The sequence below is a fragment of the Ursus americanus genome, chromosome X (genome assembly GCF_024610735.1).
Source record: "Ursus americanus isolate L20-20 chromosome X, mUrsAme1.1.p, whole genome shotgun sequence".
Taxonomy (NCBI): Eukaryota; Metazoa; Chordata; class Mammalia; order Carnivora; family Ursidae; genus Ursus; species Ursus americanus.
Window position 1 is genome coordinate 86,008,769 of NC_142164.1, and position 22,383 is coordinate 86,031,151.

The 22,383-nt window shown below is 44.1% G+C and overlaps 1 protein-coding gene across 1 annotated transcript in view; it reads left to right on the top strand.

The window, feature by feature from the left end:
- MAOB (monoamine oxidase B) overlaps positions 1 to 22,383 on the top strand; it is a 119,009-nt gene that overhangs the window by 87,591 nt on the left and 9,035 nt on the right. Inside the window, exons 4-12 of the mRNA XM_087860411.1 lie at positions 3,253 to 3,357; positions 4,221 to 4,312; positions 10,892 to 11,033; positions 12,235 to 12,384; positions 13,493 to 13,652; positions 15,911 to 16,007; positions 17,019 to 17,072; positions 19,177 to 19,234; positions 22,117 to 22,214. Of these exons, the coding sequence (XP_087716537.1) occupies positions 3,253 to 3,357; positions 4,221 to 4,312; positions 10,892 to 11,033; positions 12,235 to 12,384; positions 13,493 to 13,652; positions 15,911 to 16,007; positions 17,019 to 17,072; positions 19,177 to 19,234; positions 22,117 to 22,214 (956 nt within the window). The remainder of the gene's footprint in view (positions 1 to 3,252; positions 3,358 to 4,220; positions 4,313 to 10,891; positions 11,034 to 12,234; positions 12,385 to 13,492; positions 13,653 to 15,910; positions 16,008 to 17,018; positions 17,073 to 19,176; positions 19,235 to 22,116; positions 22,215 to 22,383) is intronic.

A 22,383-nucleotide genomic window follows, 5' to 3' on the forward strand; every position in this document is an offset into this window, starting at 1 on the left:
ATCTGGGCATACTTCCTGGAGGAAGATGATGGGGCCCAGAGATGCTGAGTTGGAAACATTGCTCTCTGGGGCCCAAGGAGATTAAGGAACTCACTTTTTCTGTGTCAATTAACTTAGAAAAGGCAGAGCTGGAATGGGGACCCACACGTCCTTTGTGGAGAATGACCCCGTGGATCAGTCCACAGATTTCCACCCAGTGCTGATCTCTGATACAGGCATAAGTAGGGTTTTAAAAAGTCAGCATGCTGGGGTGCCTGGGGTGGATCAGTCAGTTGAGGGTCTGACTCTTGATTTCGGCTCGGGTCGTGATCTCAGGGTGGTGGGATCGAGGCCCACCTTGGACTCCATGCTCAGCAGGGAGTCTGCTTGAGATTCTCCCTCTCCCTCCTCTCTCTCCCTCTCTTAAAGAAATACATCTTTTTCTTTAAAAAAAGTCAGTATGCAAATTGTATGATATGGTATGTGAATTGTATCCAATAGAGCTGTTTTTTAAAAGCCAGTACTCAGGGGCGCCTGGGTGGTTCAGTCCATTAAGCATCTACCTTTGGCTCAGGTCATGATCCCAGGGTCCTGGAATCGAACCCCACATTGGGCTCCTTGCTCAGTGGGGAATCTACTTCTTCCTCTGCCCCTTCCCCTCTGCTTGTGTGCTTTCTCTCTCTCTCCCTCTCTATCTCTCTGTCTGAAATAAATAAATAAAATCTTTGAAAAAAAATTTTTAAATATGTTTTAAAAAGCCGTTATACACATAGTCATTATGCTGTCCATTTTAAACTTACACAAAGCTATATGTCAATTATAGCTCAATAAAACTGAAAGAAGAAGTGCAAACTTAACAAACCAGAAGTAATACTTGGGTGACCACAAATTAAAGTTACTATTGTTTTGTGTGACTATAAAAAAAGAAAAGAAGAGGGCAGGAATTGACTGGGAAGGGGCAAAGGAGAACTTTCTGGGGTGATGGGAATGTTTCATATCTTGATCGTGGTAGTGGTGGGTGCACACCATGTGTCAAAACTTCCCAAATTGTGCATTTAAAATGGTTACATTGTATATAAATTATACCTTAAGAACTTTGATTAGAAAGTGTCATGGTTATGTGTCAATTTGGCTAGGCCACAATACCCAAATATTTGCTCAAACACTATCCTAGACGTTTCCGTGAAGGTATTTGTTTTTTAGATGAGATTAACATTGAAATCAGTAGACTGAATAAGTAGATGACCCTCCGTAATGTGGGTGGGCCTCGTGCAATCAGTTGAAGGCCTGAAGAAAAAAAAAAAAAGACTGATGTCCCCTAAGGAAGAGGGCATTCTGACAGCAGATAGCCTTTGAACTTGAACTGCAGTTCTTCTCTGGGTCTCCACCTTGCTGACCTACCCTGTAGATTTTGACTTGCCAAGGCTCCACAGTTGAATTAGCCAATTTTGTAAAATAAATTTCCTTCACGACCTGCCATACACACACACACGCACATGCACACACGCACACAGTTGCACATACACGTGTCCTGTTGGTTCTGTTTCTCTGGAGAACCCTACCAAATACAAGAAGAAAAGTAAGCCTGCCTCATAAATCTTCCCTGAGAACCTTACAGCCTTGTTGGGACGAGAAGACCGGCATGGGCACAGAATGAATACAAGAATGAACGTGAAATCCCTTCTCATTTCACACTTTGTCTGTCTGCCTACAGAATCAACATGAGCTGAATCTTTGCTGAATGACTCAGAGTTATGGTGAGATTTTGGTTGACTGTGGACCTTGCATTATTCCAAGTTGGGTGAAAGATATGTCAGAATGCACAGCTTGACTTCTTTTTTCTTTTCTTTATTTTTTTAAAGATTGTATTTACTTATTTGACAGAGAGGCAGCCAGCGAGAGAGGGAACACAAGCAGGGGGAGTGGGAGAGGAAGAAGCAGGCTCATAGCAGAGGAGCCTGATGTGGGGCTCGATCCCATAACGCCGGGATCACGCCCTGAGCCGAAGGCCGATGCTTAACCGCTGTGCCACCCAGGCGCCCCACACACAACTTGACTTCTGAGTAAGGTTTTCAGGTTGACCTAGGGTGGGTTTTGTGTGTGTCCTTACCTGCCTTTGAGTCAAACCTCCCAGAGATGATTTATGGGTGCTCTTATTACTAGTCTTTGGAGAAATGTGTGCCCTTTATGTCTGTGTTGAGGTGACCCTACCCTGCCGGGAGAACCGAGTAGTGCAAATATGTCCCCAGAAGAGGCTTGAAATCCGCTCTTCTTTCTGTTCCCATGGGAACGCCTGTGTTGACGTGGCACCTACGATTCCTTGGAAGGAAGAGCTTGCTGGGCTCTGTTTCAAGGCTCTTCCTACAGACGCTTGCATTCCTACAATTGGTTATTCATCCTCTCTAACTTGTATAACATTTATAGCTCTACTTTTCTGACCCTTCAAATGCCTAAGGTCCCCTCACTCTGAGGTCTGCAAGTATCCCTGACAAATGAGATTACTTTGGGTAACCCCACTTCCGTACTGGCGTTTAGATTTTACGTGGGAAGGGTTCTAATCTCAGAGAGAAACCTTTTTATTGTCTGGGGGGGCTTGGGGGCATCAGATTTATTTAGGTAACAGAGAACTGAGCTGGAAATCGTTATGCTGACAAGTTAATTAAGTAGGGTTCGCTGAGGACACAAGGAATTAAAACACATAAGTGGGGGCGCCTGGGTGGCTCAGTCGGTTAAGCGTCTGCCTTTGGCTCAAGTCATGATCCCAGGGGTCCTGGGATCGAGCCTTGTGTTGGGCTCCCTGCTCAGGGGGAGTCTGCTTCTCCCTCTCCTTGTGTCCCTCCCCGCTGCTTGTGCTCTCTCTCGCTCTTTCTCAAATAAATAAATACAATCTTTAATAAATACATTGATTAAATAGAACGTGTAGGTGTGTATCATATATTGAAAAGTAACATGATTTTGCTTGCAGACATTTAACTATTTTTACATTGTAGTAAATGTTTCCTTTTAAAAATCCCTTGTATTGGGGCACCTGGGTGGCTCAGTCAGTTGAGCGAGCAACTCTTGGTTTCAGCTCGGACTGTGGTCTCAGGGTCCTGGGATCGAGCCCCGGGTTGGGCTTCCCGCTCAGCAGGGAGTCTGCTTGAGATTCTCTGTCTCTCTCCTCCCTCTGCCCCTTCCCCCTATCCCCACCTCCCGTTGTCTCTCTCTCTCTCAAATAAATAAATAAAATATTAATAAGTAAATAAATAAATAAAAATACCTCGTATCTCACAGGGCAAATCGTACCCCTTCAGGGGCCCCTTCCCACCTGTGTGGAACCCAGTTGCGTACCTAGATCACAACAACCTCTGGAGGACAATGGATGCCATGGGGCGAGAGGTAAAGCTTATTAAATCTTCTTTGACTACATTTGTATTTTTCATGACAGTTTCAGTCCTTCAAAGAAAGAAGGGACACTATCAGCAATGCCTAGCGTGTTGTCTGGTACACAATATCTCTCAGTAAAGATTTAGGAAATGAGTGCATGAACTGGTCTTTAACCACTAGAAGAATGAGGTGTCCAGCAGACCACTGGTCGTATACCACCGGTGGCAGGTGGGGGCGGGGGAGAAGATCAGACATCACTCAGCCTTCCTGGGATGATGTTTCTAACTTAGACAATCCTCAGGACAGGACAGAATAAGACTTCGAAGGTCTTTGTGTCGCCATCTTGCCCCAACCTGTAGCCCATAAGTCAGCGCACACGGAACTCAACCTGAAACTCCAGTTCAGGCATAGATTTGGTGAACTGTTGAAGAGCTGAATTTATGAATGTTCTCTCTAAATGAATAACTTAATCGGTAATTTGGAATCGTAATCGGTATTTGGAAACAGCCCCAATTTCATCATAGCCTCCATTATTGTGCAGCAAGTGTGACCGTAAATTCAATATGGATCCAGTGGTGTAGATCTATGATGGAATCATAATCGGTATTTGGAAACAGCCCCAATTTCATCATAGCCTCCATTATTGTGCAGCAAGTGTGACCGTAAATTCAATATGGATCCAGTGGTGTAGATTTATGATGGGAAAGCTACACAGACAACACGGGTTGTGCCATGAAAATCATAAATGGGGGAATTTGGAAAGCTTACATTTTCTTTCTTCAAGTGAGAGTTTTCAGTACTCTAGAAATAGTTATTTGAAATGGAAAATTACATTCGTTTTTTTTTCCCCCCTCTGAATCCTTATCGGAGTGTAGATTCCCAGTGATGCCCCATGGAAGGCACCCCTTGCGGAGGAGTGGGACCACATGACAATGAAGGAGCTGCTGGACAAGATCTGCTGGACAGAGTAAGTCTCACCATTAGGCCCAGGCACTTACTGTGACCGTCTCATTGCGTATGCACGGGCTTATTTAGCAATGCCATTCACTGCTTTGTGTCTAAACCACACCATCTGGCCAGATGGAACGCTAAAAAATATTGAAACCGGATTCCGTCCCGTGGATGTCTATACATCTTTGGAATAGCGATGCATCCCAAAGGTGGTGTCACCCCATCAAGTCCTCAGAACAGACCAGAACGTGTCACCATCTTATGTAGAACACCAGCTTGAAGACCTCATTTAGCAAGTAGATATGGTGCATTAGTGTATGCATTTGAAACACATTACGGGATGGGGTGCAACTCTCCAAGGCTTTGAAGAGGAACTTCTAGAAAAGTTCTCTGGATAGTTCACAGTTGTAGAGGAAACACGCATGACTGGACTAACCGCTCCCCTTTATGGAAAACCGTGTAGCTTTGAGAGCAAGAGTTTACCAGTCAAGCATTAAATTCTGGTTGGCAGAGCTGGGAACTGGCTACGAATTGTGGAGGCGAAATAGACGACATAGAGAGGCCTCACTGCTCTCGGACAGCAGGAGAAAAGGAAAGGATTGTAAGGGTCCAAGCACATAGTGAATTTGTGGTAAACGGAGTAAGGGAAATGGAAGCCATGTTCAAGGAGACTGTCCTAACCCACTAAACAGCATTACTTGAGAGTAAATCTGGCTCTGGGGTTGATGTATTCATTCTTTAGGCATTAGGGAGGGAAGGTGGACACTGAGAACTAAAAATAAGAACAAGTTTTTAGGAGTCTCTGAATTTAAGATATGGAAACAGTCAAAAGACATAATATTTACAGGGGCGCCTGGGTGGCACAGTCAGTTAAGCATCTGACTCTTGGTTTTGGCTCAGGTCATGATCTCAGGGTAGTGAGATAGAGCCCCGTGTCAGGGTCCATGCTTAGCACAGAGTCGGCTTGAGATTCTCTCTCTCCATTTCCCACTGCCTCTCTCCCTCACTCTCTCTCTCTCTAAGATAAATAAATAAATTTTTAAAAAAAGACATGAAATTTACATATTTCTTGATATATAAATTCAACTTAGAACTTAACTTAAAGAAAGAGAAAGAAAGGAAGAGAGAGAGAAAGGCATCCAGAGAGAGGGGATGGAGAGAAAGGGAAAGAAGGAGATTCAAAGCATTATTTTTAAAAGGGAAAGTCTAAATGTCCAAAAATAAAAGATTGGTTAAATTAATAATGAGGCATCCAAAAAATGAAATACTCAACAGTGTTTTATTTTATTTTTTTTAAAGATTTTATTTATTTATTTGACAGAGAGAGAGACAGCCAGTGAGAGAGGGAACACAAGCAGGGGGAGTGAGAGAGGAAGTAGCAATCTCCCAGCAGGGCAGGGAGCCTGATGCGGGGCTCAATCCCCGGACCCTAATCCCTGGAATCAGGCCCTAGGCCAAAGGCAGCTGCTTAATGACAGCCACCCAGGTGTCCCCTCCAACAATGTTTTAAAATCATGCTGTAGAGGGGTGCCTGGGTGGCTCAGTCGGTTAAGCATCTGCCTTCAGCTCAGGTCATGGTCCTGGAGTCCTGGGATTGGGCCCCATGTCGGGGGCGGGGGGGTCCCTGTGCAGCAGGGAGTCTGCTTCTTCCTCTCCCTCTGCCTCTCCCCCTGCTCATGCTTGCTCACTCGCTCTCTCTCGCAAATAAATAAAATCTTTTTAAAAATCATGTTGTAGAAAAATATTTAATGGCTCGAAAAATTCATAATACTAAAACACACAGAAAAGCAGGCTGTCATTGAGTATGTACGGGGTGATATATGACCTCCTTTTTTCAAAGAAAACTGTATATGCAATGCAAAAGCAATGGACATCCATCACAATGTTTTTTAACACTTAATATTACAGTGCAAACATTTATCCATGTCATTCAAAATGCATCGTTAAATATCATATTTTATGGTTGCAGAATATTCCATGGAAAGTGACTACCCTAATGTATTTATCCATCATCATCCTGTTGGACATTTTGGTTACTACCAGGTTATCGTAATTGTCATTATTATATAATACTCTGTGATAAACATCTTTGTGCTTCTGCTATGACTTCAACCTTTGAAACCAACCAATTCTGGAACAGTAAAATCCTATTATTGTCATGAAATCAATGCCTGTTGTTAATTACATCTTTTTAAACACTTATGCTATTTACCACTTTTTTTGAGAATGCATTTTGCAATTATAACTTATTTTTGTTGTAATACAGTTTCAGTATTTTGAATTCTATACATTAGATTTTATAAACATAGTATTTAATTATCTGCATTTGTTTTAGAACTTCCATTACGAAAAGCTTTTCATAAATTCAGGAAAGTCTTTTCTCTTCAGAGAGCTTTGAAGCGCCTTGAAAATAGGACTAATTATATTCCTTTGGGATTATAGAAATCTGACTTTTTCTACCATTGTCCTTGGCCTAAGCCCACCCCGCTTAGTGAATATTCTAGGTTGTTGGCTGACAAAAGAAAACATTCCGGGATATTAAGATTATATGAACACAAGGTAATTTTTAACTTTCCCTAAGCGAGATCTACATGCTATCATTTTCTGGTTTTAAAGGAAGCAATCCCCAAGATATCCAGCCTATTGTTACTCAAACTGAAGCAGAATCATATATTTGAAGAATAATGTTGATCAGTCTTTCAGTTATTATCATTTAAAAAGTGTTTCTCAAAATACAATAAAATAAAACGTGTTTTTCAGAAACAGGTCACATTTACGGTGTGGTCAAGGCTATGTAAATACACTTTTCAAAACCTGTAACTAAAAAAAAAGGCCCAAAATGAAACCAGTGATTATCTTTTGGGGAGGCAGAAATATGGAAGACACTCATGCTCTTACCTTTTTACTTTATGAAATTTCCAACTTTTATATAATGTGTATGTATTTTTCATGTAGAGAAAGATAATAACATTTATCTTTTACAAAGTCAACAGGGCGAAGAACATGAGAATATTATTGCAGTAGCTTCCTTGACCTTCCATCCGTCAGATGTCGTTCTTCTCATTTCTTTTCTCACTAAAGCTCCCAGCATAAGTCAAATAAAGGATTAGGAAGGGCCTGGCCCTCCAAAGAGAATTGCTTTGAGATCTCCCTCTATTTCAAGCCAGGATGATTTCTTTCCCACCCAGTTGGCAACAGTAACGACTAGAATCACACCAGTATTTTTGTGTTTAATCTTGGCTGTCTTAGCTGGGCCAGTGTTAAATTTTAGTTGTTTATTACTCCCTTGACCTTATGCCCCCCCAATTCCCTTACAAATTAAGGAACAATGGGGCGCCTGGGTGGCTCAGTCATTAAGCGTCTGCCTTCGGCTCAGGGCGTGATCCCAGAGTCCCCGGATCGAGCCCCACATCAGGCTCTTCCGCTAGGAGCCTGCTTCTTCCTCTCCCACTCCCCCTGCTTGTGTTCCCTCTCGCTGGCTGTCTCTCTCTCTGTCAAATAAATAAATAAAATCTTTTTTAAAAAAAAAAACAAATTAAGGAACAAAAGGAATAGGACATTGGGAAACAGCAAAGGATGTTTTCACTTTGAAATAATATTTTCAAACTCACGTCTGGGTGTTGCTTTAGATGGATGCCACAAATGGCCTTCGCAAAGAAAACACAAGTCAGCAATTTCCCTCCCTTCGGTTATCATGAGGAATCTAACAAAACTCACTTTAAGTCACTTCAACGTATATATTATACTAGTTTCAGGCTAAATGATGGGGGCTGTCACAAACACGCTATCAGGTTGTTAGGGTTGCAGAAGTTGTCAGGAACTGGTATGTGTGTTGGGCCTGATTCTAGAAGCTTCCAGAGTCAAGGTACACTAGTGTAGAGATGTGGTCCTTGGTGAGTATTTGTACTTTCGAGCTTGTCAGCTGCCTAATCAGAAAGCTTTTCGAGGTAGTAAAAGCATGAGGTTTGAATCAGGTGTGATCTGGTTTGAAGTTGTACCATTTAGCGGACTGTGGGTGACGTATCACTAACCTCCCTGAAATACAGTTTTCAGGCTTGTGAATTGGGGAGAAATTGCTGGGATTTTTTTTTTAAGATTTTATTTATTTATTTATTTGACAGAGAGAGCAGAAGAGCACAAGCAGGGGGAGCAGCAGAGGGAGAGGGAGAAGCAGGCCCCCCTCCGAGCAGGGACCCCAATGTGGGGCTCCATCCCAGGATGCTGGGATCATGACCCGAGCTGAAGGCAGATGCTTAACCAACTGAGCCCCCCAGGCACCCCAAGAAATTGCTGTTTTATAGAATTGTTATGACGTTTCAATACAGTAGGTTTAAAAACCATGGAGTACGAAAGAGTTCAGTCATGGAAGGCAGTATCATTTCTGCCACCCATTGTCGGCATGACCGGGGGGCAAACTCTGCCTCAGATATAAGCAGATTAACATCACTCGAACTTTATGTCCAAGTCAAAAGGGGGGATTGGCTCTTATTAAACATGTCCCAGAGTACACATCACTACTGGTGAATTTTAGAAATGTTAGATAGGGGTGCCTGACTGTCTCAGCCAGTAGAACATGCAACTCTTGATCTCAGGGTTGTGGGTTCGAGCCCCACACTGGGTGTGGAGATGACTTAAAAATACAATCTTTTAAAAAAAGTTGTTAGATATAACTGGGTTGTTGGAATTGCAAGAGATAGGATATAGCCTTTTGCTGTTGACCTGCCAACCCCAAGCAAAATTTCACAAAATATCTGTGCTCTATTAATTGCTTTTCCCCCTTATCCATCGTTTAAGCTTGTCTTCCATTAGATAGTAAAATAACTGAATAAATAACTGGGACTAGGGGCCCCTGGGTGGCTCAGTCAGTTGAGTGTCTGACTCTTGATTTCAGCTCAGGTCGTGATCTCAGAGTCGTGGGATCGAGCCCTGCATCAGGCTCCGCGCTCAACACAGAGTCTGCTTCTCCCTCTCCCTCTGTTTCTCCTCTCTCTTTCTCTAAAACAAATAAATAAAATTTTTTTAAAAAATTGTGACTAATTATGTATTTGGGACAGCACCTAGCATATCCTTTGCACATTATGGATAATTTATTTTTTTTAAGATTTTATTTATTTGAGAGAGAGAATGAGAGCGAGCACAAGCGGGAAGGAAGGGCAGAGGGAGAGGGAGAAGCAGGCTCCCTGCTGAACAGGGAGCCTGATGTGGGGTTCGATCCCAGGACCCCGGGATCATGACCTAAGCCGAAGGCAGTTGCTTAACCGATAGAGCCACCCAGGTGCCCCCATTATGGATAATTTAAAAATAATGTTTAGGGGCGCCTGGGTGGCTCAGTCATTAAGCGTCTGCCTTCGGCTCAGGGCGTGATCCTGGAGTCCTCAGATCGAGCCCCGTGTCAGGCTCCTCCGCTGGGAGCCTGCTTCTTCCTCTCCCACGCCTCCTGCTTGTGTTGCCTCTCTTGCTGGCTGTCTCTCTCTCTGTCAAATGAATAAATAAAATCTTTAAAAAATAATAAAAAATAAAAAAATAAAAATAATGTTTAACTGATAACCATTCATGCATTCAGTCATCCAACAAGTAATTATTGAGTGCTTACTATGCGCCAGACACTATTAAAGAGAACACTGGTGAGCATGAAAGTTAAGATTCCTATTCTCATTGGCTGATATTATAGTAGGGGAGACACAGTAGAAAATAGTGAACCAATAATAAAGATAACATAAGGCAACGGAAAGAGTTCTAAAGACACTATACTGTGGTAAGATGATAGAGAATTCCAGGGTACTGGGTAAATGGAAGCTGGTGTTCCTTTTCACAGAAATAGAAGAGTTCACCTTTCTGAGGAGACATGAGAAGAAGTAGAGAGGGTACAGAATGAGGTAGAAAAAGTAGGCCTGGGCTCGATCACTTGGGGCTTTGCGGGCAAAGGTGAAAGATCCAAATCCCATTCTGGTTTCGATAGGATGCCACTGGTGGGCTTAAAGCAAGAGAATGACATGACTCGATTTACGCTATAGAAAGAGCACCACAGCGGGGAGGGGCTAAAAAGCTTCTGGCTTCGAGTGTGGTGAATGGATACCAGGTAACAATGAGTGGAGGAAGAACGACCAGTCTGGAAGAAATAATTGCGATACTCTTGACAAAAGATGACACTACCTTGGTGGTGGTAATGGTGGGCTGAGGTGGTGAGAGACAGTGGGACTTCCTGATAGATTGGGCTGAGGGGAGAGTGAAGGAAAGAGAGAAATTAAGGTTGATTTCTAGAGTGTTGGCCTTAGCAGTTGGGTGAATGGTGATGCCTTTTGCTGAGATGGGGATCACAGAAAGAGGAGCAGGCATATGGAGAGAAGCCATGATAGCACAGAATAGGTAATACAAGCTAAGCCTGAATAAGCTGTTTGGGTGAAGGGGAAAATAACTCTCATTCCCAGAGGCTCTGATGTCATGTTTTATAAAACTGGATTCTGGTGATAATTTTCTGCCACTTGCCAAACTATGCTAGCGTTAGCCAAGTAAACCATTGCTTAAATAATATCCAGGTTATGAAGAAGATGCCCTCCCACACTTGCTAACTGTGCTCTCGTTTCTTCCTGAGCAGATCTGCCAAGCAGCTAGCCACTCTCTTTGTGAACCTGTGTGTCACCGCAGAGACCCACGAGGTCTCTGCGCTCTGGTTCCTGTGGTATGTGAAGCAGTGTGGGGGCACGACCAGGATCATCTCAACAACCAATGGAGGGCAGGTACTCGTGCAACCCCACACTGTTCCAACAGAAGACTGCCATGCCTAAAAAAAAGATTGGCATCATCCTTCAGTCATGAACGGATGAAGCAAGAGGCAGGCTTATGGCCTTCAGAATTTCATGATGGCCGCTCCAAGTGGCTTTCGTGAGGGGCAGTCTGTTGTTAGGGACCCAACGTGAAGACCCAGCAGCCAATGGGGCTTTAAGATAACCTCGTTACCTTGCTACACTCTTTTGCAAGTTTCCGTTTGGATGTGCATCTGATTATTATTTGAAAAGTTTGTAGGAGACCATCCAACGCACATAGCCTGAGCACTTCTTGGAAAGCTCAGAAAAGAAAGTCAGACACGCGTTTTCAATTTCAAACACACATACCACACAAAATCCATTCGCTCATGTTTTCCTTCATTCATCCCTTCATTCATTCCCTGTTTCCTGAGCCCCAGCATTGTATAAAGCCCTGTGCTTGGCCCAGTAGGAAGTGAAGTAGAGATCTTATATAATCTGCTTGCTGGTCATTTTTCTTCCTTTCCCCTTTCTCATTCTCCCCCCTGCTCCTTCTCTTCCTTCTCCTCCTCCCCACTCCTTCTCCTCGTCCTTCTCATCTTCATCTCTCTCTCCTTCTCCTTCTCCTTCTTCTCAGACTGCTTGAAATAATCTTTTACAAAATTACCTGAACTGAAAATTCAGGAGAAGGCAGTCAGCTCAACCGTGTGCCCAGCCATGCAGAACATTTAGAAGCAACAGGCATGTAACCCAGGATGAGACGGGCAGCCGGCAACAGAGAGTCGGGTGGCCTGGGGGTGGAGGGTAGGCCAGGGAGGTTCTCAGCCTGAGTAACAAGGAATAGAAAAACAGGCGCTCGGGCAAGCAACCAACAGAAGGATCTAGGTGGGACACAAAGCAGGGGTAGTGGCCGGGCAGGTGGGCCATGGGAGGTCAGGCTGAGGATGTCCAGCAGAGGGTGGAGCCTGGGAATCCACAAGAGAATGGCCTAACAGTCACCTGGTTAGAAAGCCTGTAATTTTGTCCGAAGCCAGCAATCACTACTTAGAAAACGATGGTCGAAGGCACGAATCGCAACAGCGAAATGCAATTTATACATCTCACAGAGAGATATGTGAGAAAAACTAGCAACTGAATCATTGAAACCCGTTCCTATATTGCCATACCCATCTCTTGAGTCCTCTTTTCTTTCCAGGAGAGGAAATTTGTGGGCGGATCTGGGCAAGTGAGTGAGCGAATAATGGACCTCCTCGGAGACCAAGTGAAGCTGGAGAGGCCCGTGACCCACATTGACCAGACAGGAGAAAATGTCCTTGTGGAGACTCTCAACCATGAGGTGTATGAGGTAACCAAGAACCTTAAACTAGGGGAAGGGGCCAGAATCCCATAGATAACCAAAGCTTAAATAAAGCCAAGAATATTCCAGACTTCATAGGCAATCCCTTTGCCAAAGGCGAAAAGGTGACCTCTGTCTGAAAGAAGGGAAAAGAGAACCAGAATATTTGGGGAGAGTGCAAATTTACAAAATCATGTATTATCGAGCCTCTGTATTGGGCTCCTGTGTAATCAGATACCAAAGAAAATATTTAATAAATGTCGAGTGCTTCCTATGTGTCTGGCCTTATTCTAGGAGTTGGGAACACAGCAGGGAACAAAACAGATAAAATTCTCTGCTTTCATGTGGCTTACATTCTAGTGAAGGAGAAAGGCCATAATCAAACATGTGGTTAAGATATAAAGTATCCCAGATAGTGGTAAGTACTACAGGAAAACTCAGTCAGGGAAGGGGGAGAGGGTGTACCAGAAGGGGGCGGTGAGGGGATCGGTCATGCAATTTGAAATAAGGTCACGGGGGAAGGCCTTAATCAGAAAGTGATATTTTAGCACAGAACCAAAAAAAGGTGAGGGGTTGAGCCATGGGGTTCTTCGAGGGAAGAGCATTCCAAGTAGAACAGCCAATGCAAAGGCCCTGAGGTAGAAGTAAGCCCGGCATGACGAAGGAACAGCAAGGTGGTCAAACCGCAGAATTAAAGGAACGAGGGGAAGAGTACCAGAAGATGAGATCAGAGCGGTAACAAGGGTCCATTTCTATATATGGCCTTGGAGGTAAGTGTAAGGAATTTGGCTTTGACTCCAGTGTGATGGAAAGTCATGGGAGGATTTGACCTAGGGAACACTAAAGGCTAATTTTGGTTTTAACACGATTCTTCCCATTTTCCTGTGAAGAAGACTCTCGAGGGATGCCCGGCTGGCTCAGTCAGTGAAGCAGGCGACTCTTGATCCTGGGGTTGTGGGTTCCAGTCCCATGTTGGGTGTAGAGATGACTTACAAATAAAATCTTTGGGAAAAAAAAAAAGACATTCCAGGGGGGCCAAGGGTAAAATGAAGGAGAAACATTAGGGGAAAAAAAAAAAATCCACGAGCAATGTGTAAGCACGTTGTTTTCCTTGCAGGCTAAGTACGTGATTAGCGCTGTCCCTCCTATCCTGGGGATGAAGATTCACTTCAATCCCCCTCTGCCAATGATGAGAAACCAGCTGATCACTCGTGTGCCTTTGGGCTCAGTCATCAAGTGTATGGTTTATTATAAAGAGCCCTTCTGGAGGAAGAAGGGTGAGTATTAGGAGAAGGTCCAAGAAACCTGGTGTAAAGACATGTATTTGCATGTACCTGGTTTTACTAGAATGCTGGGCATAAAACATCATTAGTCCAGGTGCTGAGTACCGTTCTAGCCAATAAAACATGTTGGCACCAATTCAGGAAATTCACTTCCCTTGAACTATGACTGACTCTTTTTTCATAATTTACTATAAAGTCTTGTTTCATCCTGCCACAAAATCTTGTGAAAATAGTTATTGTCACTTTCCAAAAATACAGTTTTTTCGAAGCATGAATTTGCAGAGCCATTCACAAAAGTAGGGATTCTGAAAATTCCCGGGCAATCTCATTCGTGTTGGGATTCTACTATTTAAGTTAAGGTGATTCGTGTATATTCAACAGGTGTGCTGTTGTGACGGGTGGAATGTTATAGGGATGCCCACGAAAGTGCTAGATTCCACAACAGTGGGAATGTCCTGGTAGATGCTCTGTCCAGTACAATGGCCACTAGCCACATGTGGGTGTTGAACGCTTGAAATGTGGCTAGTGAGGGGCGCCTGCGTGGCTCAGTCGGTCAAGCATCTGCCTGCGGCTCAGGTCATGACCCCAGGGTCCTGGGATGGAGCCCCACATCGGGCTGCCTACTCAGCGGGGAGCCTGCTTCTCCCGCTCCCTCTGTGCTCTCTCTCTCTCTTGCTTTCCCTCTCAAATAAATAAAATCTTTTAAAAAATTAAAATAAAAAATAAAATGACAGAAGCAATACCTGCTTTTTAAAAAACTACAAAAATAAATGTGTTCCCTATAAAACGTACAAAAAAAATAAATAAAAGTGAAAAATGTCCTTCTCCTATGGTGTGTGTCCTGGCATGCCCACCCCTTAGGGAACAATTACTAAAAATTTAAGTTGTTTATCTTTAGAAATTTATCATATGCAGGGCGCCTGGTTGGTTCAGTCAGTCAAGCGTCTGACTCTTGGTTTCTGCTCAGGTCATGATCTCAGGGTCATGGGATCAAGCCCTGTGTTGGGCTCCATGCTCAGCGGGGAATGTGCTTGAGATTCTCTCTCCCTCTCCCTCTGCTTCTTCCCTCTCTCTCAAATAAATAAATCTTAAAAAAAAAGAAATTTATCATATGCATAGGTAATACTTTAAATAAATGTATACATATATAATTGAAATACATATACACTTTGAATATATATTTTTAAATGTAACACTTATACGCAAATATAATTTTAAATAAATATCTAACGTATTTCTCCAAAAGCATTGTTTTTAAAAAAACAAGATACATACTACACTGAAATTTGCTTTTTCTGGTTAACAATGCACCATAGTGCATACCCTCATAGTTCCCTGTTCTTTCTTCCTCCTTTTGAAACCCTGTCATCAAACTTTCTAGACAACATTTGTTCCAGAGTCCTCCCCCATAATTTTCTTCAAACAACCTCAAATTTGCAAGGAAACGATGGAGGCGAATGAGAGAAGCACTTTGGACCAGAATGAGCTGACGTTGTTTCCGGAGTTGTTCTGGAGACCATGTAGCGAATGAGGGTTTTGGACTCTGTGGAGGCCAGTTATCCATGTCCTCCCTGCCCTGTCTCCTGAAAACCAGGAACTGGTTGGCTTAGTCTAAGTGGTTCCTCATAAAAAATGAACATTCAGTCCCTTCTATTTTATGACGATGGACTAATATTTTTTTCTTACACATCTTTGGTTTTATCTGATTTCTTATGAAAGAGGAAGTGAGATGGAATACAAGTCTTTTTTTAAGATTTTTTTAAAAATGTTTTATTTTTTTATTTGAGAGAGAATGAGAGAGAGAGAGAGCGAGCACAAGATGGGGGAGGGTCAGAGGGAGAAGCAGACCCTCTGCTGAACAGGGCACCTGATGTGGGACTTGATCCTGGGACCCCAGCATCATGACCTGAGCCGAAGGCAGTCGGCTAACCAACTGAGCCACCCAGGCGTCCCCTAAGATTGTATTTATTTATTTGTCAGAGAGAGAGAGGGAGAGCACAAGCAGGGGGAGCTGCAGGCAGAGGGAGAAGCAGGCTCCCCGCCGAGCAAGGAGCCCCATGCGGGACTCGATCCCAGGACCCTGGGATCATGACCTGAGCTGAAGGCAGACGCCTAACCAGCTGAACCACCCAGGCGTCCTGGGACACAAGTCTTAATGACAGAGAAGACAAGATTTTATTGAATTGCAGCCTGGATTAGGGGTAGTTTGCTAAGGTGATGAATATCTTTTTCCATGTTGCTGTTTTTTCAAGATTACTGTGGAACCATGATTATTGAAGGAGAGGAAGCTCCCATCGCCTACACGCTGGATGATACCAAACCTGATGGCGACTATGCAGCCATAATGGGGTAAGGCACGCTTATGGTGGGGTGGATGCTATTTGGTGGACAAAATATTCCCATACTATTAATAAGTGCGCCCCAAATTTTGTTAAATAATTTTTTACCCAATGGGTACAAATCTCCAACTCTGGCAGTAGAAAAATTCTGAATGCCTTTAAAAAAATAATGCGTTCCAATGGATAAATATTCAGAAAGGAAGGAGAATACCAATAACATTTTAAAATTTGTCATATCCACTTTCTGCTTCATATTTAGTGCTGGGGATAGATATATTTTGGTGAGCTATCTTTTGTGAAAGCGTAATATGAAGATGACTTTAGGGGGTTTCACTGAAAGGGCTTCAGTGATAATTACGTGGGATGCTGAGATATTCCAGAGTCCCTCTAGAGAGGAGCCACGACCAGCCCAGTCCTCAGCTTGGCAGGGAAAACCAGCACAGATTGGGGATGTCTTGGGGGTCAGAACCTGGCCCAGATTGCTGGTTACCTGGAACAGCCAAAATTGAGATGGGCCCTAAGATACATACAAACTCATTTCCACGAGAGCCCCTGGTGATGACAGCAGATCAAAGCCAGTTGTTAAGTTGAAGGCAATCATAGGGCTAGAAACGGAGGCCGATTTTAGAAGGCTGGGTGCTGGAGAGACACCGTCATGGAGACGGAACCAAAGAGTAAGGGCAGGATGATCTCAGGTGAGCATTTGAGACCAAGGGCTCATTCTTGTTGGCCATCAGCCATGTGGCGGGGGAGGCAGGTCAATCATCGTATTATCTTGGGCGGAAATTATGGCCGGTCACCTGTGTGTCGTCCCTCACATCCCGGAAGCCGCAGGTGCTGATCAGTTTCAAGAAGGTAACACGTGAGCAGTAAAACACTGAACAAAATGAACCAGTATATAATTTGTGTCTTCTGGTTGACTTTTAATTTGTTCTCTAGGCACACGTGTAGCTATAGAAATGGGGCCAGGATGAAAGCAGCCATTGATTCCCCCTCCCTTTTTCTTATTGGTATGTTTCAGATTTATCCTTGCCCACAAAGCCAGAAAACTGGCGCGTCTTACCAAAGATGAAAGGTACGGAACAAAGTGCCTCTTCTCTCTTCTTTCCTTCTTTTCTGCCTACTTGCTTGCCTTTCCATTTTACTTAACTTTTTAATTTGAAGACTGCCTAATAATATATGTACTCGCAATGCTACGTGTCTGCAATGTTAATTATGAGGCTCTTGTGATTTGAGAACCGAGTGTCCAAATTAATATTTATTGAGTTTATTGTACATAAGATACCATGCAGGGAGCTATATGGAATACAAAAATGAACACAGCCCAGGGGCTGAAAATGTACGGGGAAGGAGATAACCAGGGAGACAAATGACCGCAACGCAAGGCAGCCTGGGTATATCCGGGTGAGTGATGCATAACAATTACAGATTACAGGTACAGAGGGACGGGTTTCTCTGGAGATGGCAGTTTCTTCCAGCAGTTAATATTCACCACTAGCAATTCTTTAGTCCCACACCACCACTGATGCATATTGACCAACTACGAGCCTCTGAATTACAAGATGGCGCTTTCCTTCCCCTCCATTATCCTGCTTCTCTGTGACTCTTGTCATGGCTGCGCTTGGCCGGGGGTATGGAGGTCTGACCGGGCCACACACCTAAAAAAAAAACACAAATAAAATCGCCCCTGGAATGTCAAGATCCATGAAGGTAGAAGGTTTTGCCTGGCTGGTCTACGGCCAGATCTCCAGTGCCTGGAACAGTGCCTGCAACAGATCTTTTCCCAGTTGATCTTTTGATCATGTTTATGGTTTATGTGTTTTACATGATAAGAAAATGTTAAATGTTTATGAAGTTAAATTTATCAGTTTTTAAAATCATGGCTTCAGAATGGTCTCACGTACATTCTATTCCAAGATTATTTTAAAAAATCACTCATTTTCCGATTACTTTTTTGGTTTCATCTATTACGTTGAAGACCTTTGATCCTCCAAAATATACATTGGTGTAAGAAGTCATGTAGCAGGGGCGCCTGGGTGGCTCAGTTGGTTAAGCAACTGCCTTCGGCTCAGGTCATGATCCAGAGTCTTGGGATCGAGCCCCCATCGGGCTCCCTGCTCTGTGGGGAGCCTGCTTCTCCTTCTCCCTCTGCCACTCCCCCTGCTTGTGCTTTCCTGCTCTCTCTCTATTAAATAAATAAAATCTTTAAAAAAAAAAAAGTCACATAGGAGGTGAACTTGGTTTCATTCATGGGTAGCTCTTTGTCCCAGTGCCATTTTATTGAATAATCTGTCTTTTGCTTGTAGGTTTTAATAATACTTTTGAAAATCATTGCCTGACTCTAAATCATCTGTAAGAGTCCCTTCAGCATTCTGTAAAAATCACACTTGAAATAACTATAATCTCACACCTTATTCGACTAATAATAACTATTGGCTAATGTCCAACTCCCCCATGAAACAAAATTGCTTAAGAGCTACCATTTATCGAACATCTATTTTGTCCCAGTTATTATAAAACATAACTTTCTATGCTGTGTATCAGTAGTTCTCAAACTTGAGAATCACCTGGAAGCTTCGGGAAAGCACAGCTCTGCCACTGCTGTTTCTCAGTCAGCAGGTCTGAGGTGGGGCCTGAGAATCTGCATTTCTAACAAGTTCCGGGGGAGATGTGCTGGTGGTGGTCTGAGGACCACACTGTCTCACACCATGAAAGAAAAAGTCATGCCAGTTTGTTGAGAAAACGAAAGCTCAGGAAGCTTAAGTAACCTGCTTGAGATCTCAGAGTATATAAGAGGCAGAAGCAGAATTCAAGGCTTTTCCTGCCCCTTCCTCTTTCCATTCTGCCCATTGCCTGGCGGTGGGGTGGTGGGAGGAAGGGGGGAAGCAAGGATCATGTCTGGATCCTCCCAGAATCTCCAGCGCTTCGCAGACTGACACTTCCTTGAATGAATGACGACGGGGGCCATGTATCACTTTCTCTTCCATCATATTGTCGTGACCACATAGACTCAAGACATTTGAAATAGAACTGAGTGTCTTGTTTTGAAGAATTAAAATGAAATGGCAGGTGTGGAAGCAATAGCTCACAGGGTCTTCGAATGAAGGGACGCGTGTCTCTTTTACTTCCTTTCTTTCTTCATTTGCCCTTTTGTCTTTTTCTCCCCCCTCCTCCCATAGGATGAAGAAACTGTGTGAGCTCTACGCGAAAGTTCTGGGCTCCCAAGAAGCTTTGCAGGTAAGACTATGTTTCATTGCTTTCCTAGGAGACAGACCCCTGGTTTTGTCCTCAAGGGGCTACCAGGGATAGGCTCATGCAAGTCGGGACCTAGAGAGTTCATGTTTTCTCTGATAGTTCAAGAATCCCACAACACTGGCGTATTGCGTATTGCGGGCGACGCTACACTTGTCCCTGAGTTCAGCGCTCTTCCTGGAGCACGGCATTGGGCCAAGCCCCTCCCACCTCTGTCGGAGGGTTAGAAGAGCAGAGCTTCTCTACTCCTCGGGGAGATCCTGGATCCTGGCAGCCGGGATGGGAAGGCAAAGAGTGTTCTCTCTCTCCGATCCTATAAAAAGATGAGGTTCTCATTTGTTTACATAAACCAGCATATAAGCATTCCCTAACACCCACCCCACCCTCCACTGTCTCAGAGGTACAAATCGGGTGGCCTGTCCCTCTCCTGCACATCCCCTTTTCTCTTGTTTTACCGTTGAACATCAGGGGTGCAGGGAAGACACGCCGATTGGCTCGGGGGGAGCCCCGCTGGCCGAGTTTCACAGACACTTTCGGAAGTAGCCTGAGGATGAGGACCCGGCGATCTTCAAGTTACACAAGTGGTAGCCCCCACCCCCGCAAGGTGGTGAAAGGCAGGTTGGGGTGGGATCGCGAGGCGGTGTGGTAGGGGCATTTGGTGACCGCCAGAGGGCGCAATGCGCCCCTAACCAGGAGACGTAATCACCTCCCTCATCCACGTTTAAAGCAATGAATTGGTGGTGTTCTCGTGACATGCACCAGACCGCGGGGGGGGGGGGGGGGGTGTTAACGTTTGAACACGGATTAAATCACCTTTTGAAAGCGATTATTAAATCCAGTTATCCATGAAGCATTTGAAGACAATGGAGACCTACGTACAAATGAGCAGTTAAAGCGGGAGAAAAATCAAATGAGGGGGCTAAGAACGTTTAACTGGTTAAGCTGCTTATTCAAATCTCTGCAGTGCACACCAGGACATAGCTGAGAGCTACGTGGCTTAATCTTCTTACTTCCACACTGCTGTTGCTCAACTTCACAGGGACTCGCTCCCTCCCACTCAGGTGGTTGTAGCTTTTCAAGTTGTCATTTTTGTTCATTCTTTTAAAGCAAGTTTTTTTTACCACCACCACCACCACCACCACCCCCCCACCCCCCCCGCACATGATGTAAGTGAAATTCATACTGTTGATTTTTGGGGTTCCTTGAACGAGAGTGATTGATTGGTTTGGAGAGAAGCATAATAATCATGAAGAATGTGTTTTGCTTCATTTTTCTGTGCCTCCATAGACCATTTAGCAAGTTTATTTTATTTATTTTTCTTAAAGATTGTATTTATTTATTTGAGAAAGAGAGCACAAGTGAGGGGAGGAGCAGAGGGAGAGGGAGAAGCAGACTCCCCGCTGAGCAGGGAGCCCGATGTGGGGATCGATCCCAGGACCCTGGGATCACGACCCGAATTGAAGGCAGACGCTTAACCACTTAACGTGGCCTCTAGGCTCCAGGGTAGTGCGAGAGAAGTAGCAAAACCATTAATACACACACGCTAAAGAAAAAAAAATCATTTCACGTCTACTAAAAATGACTGGTTTTTCTGTTTTAAAATGCTGTTCCGGATACTTCACCCAGGTAGATACTCAAGCTTTCTTGAAATGACGTTCGGAGACTCGCTCAGGCTGAAGCAGCGTGTCACCGAGCTCCCTCCAACAACCTGTAAAATGATTGTTTGGGGAACCCCAGTTGGAGGGGAAAGCAGTGGCTCTCAAATTCCAAAAACAGCTGAGCATGTTTAATGTGGGAAAGTCTCTTTTTTCGAAGAAGAATGTGGATGATTCATTGCGGCCGATAAAAATGAGCTGGTCCTGTCCTTGTTTGCTCTTGGCACGAAGAGGAGCGCTTGCTTTCCTCTTGCTTTGGTGTTCACTGTGTGGAAGGAAGCCAGCCCTGGGAGCAGGGCAAGGGGAAAAGATAGAGTCCACCCTCTCTTCTGAGTGGCTGGAAACAGCCAGAGAAGAGTGCCCCCAAAGCGGTTGTTGCCCTCCGATGCAGAGAGCGCACGAGATGTGGCAAGACCACGAGCGACCCGGACCCACGGACATCCCCGCAACCAGGGCCTTGTGCCCTGTAAGTAGGATGCGTTGCACACGACTATCCAATGTAACCGCATATTTTTTAGACAAGACATTTTTTCAGAATCTATTTTTAAGCTGACCTCTTTCTCTTAAACTTGCTATGTTGCTTCATGATAAAGCTTATGTTAGTTATTTTAATAAAGAGCTCGAGTGTTGCAAAATCTCAACTCAAGTTTCATCTGTTCGTGGCAAAAACACGTTTTTCAGACCAATAGTTGATGCAAGTGCCCCTCATCGATAGACGTGCCTACAGCCCATGAACACGTCCATTCGTCCATCTAGCTTCCCTTAGCAAAGCTCGCTTCCACCAGAGACGTGAATCTGGTCATCCTTTTTCTTTGACAGACATGTTTTTCTGCTGGTTTCTCCGCTCCAACCACTTCAGTAAGCGTAAATCCTTTTTTAAACTTGTCTTGAAACCATTAGGCACTAACAACTTTTTAGAAGGTAAGACCAATTAAAACATGGAATGAGACAACTGCAGTTCGTGAACGTTTCCTGAGCCATGAATGAACCAAGTGAGAGAACTTTCTCCAGTCAGAATGTCTTTGAAGTTTATTACCAAGGACATTTACCTGCCCGAAGACATATATCTAAAAACATCAGACTAATAATAAAGCTCTCCTTCAGACGTATATTGGTTCTTCAATAACATGCCCACCAGGCTGTGTTTGATTTATTCTAGACTAGATAGCTTCGCTTGAGTCTCCCCTGAACTTTTGTCTTTCTCTCTTGCAGCCAGTGCATTACGAAGAGAAGAACTGGTGCGAGGAACAGTACTCCGGAGGCTGCTACACCACCTACTTCCCCCCTGGGATCATGACTCAATATGGAAGGTAGAGTAAAAGTGTGCTAAGTTCTCATGGAAATTCCCTGAACCGGAATCCGAACTCTAAATGGGTTTATGGAACCCTTCTCCCTTTTTATCTTGTAAATGCGAAAGGAAGGAAGGAAGGAAGGAAGGAAGGAAGGAAGGAAGGAAGGAAGGAAAAGAAAGAAAAAGAA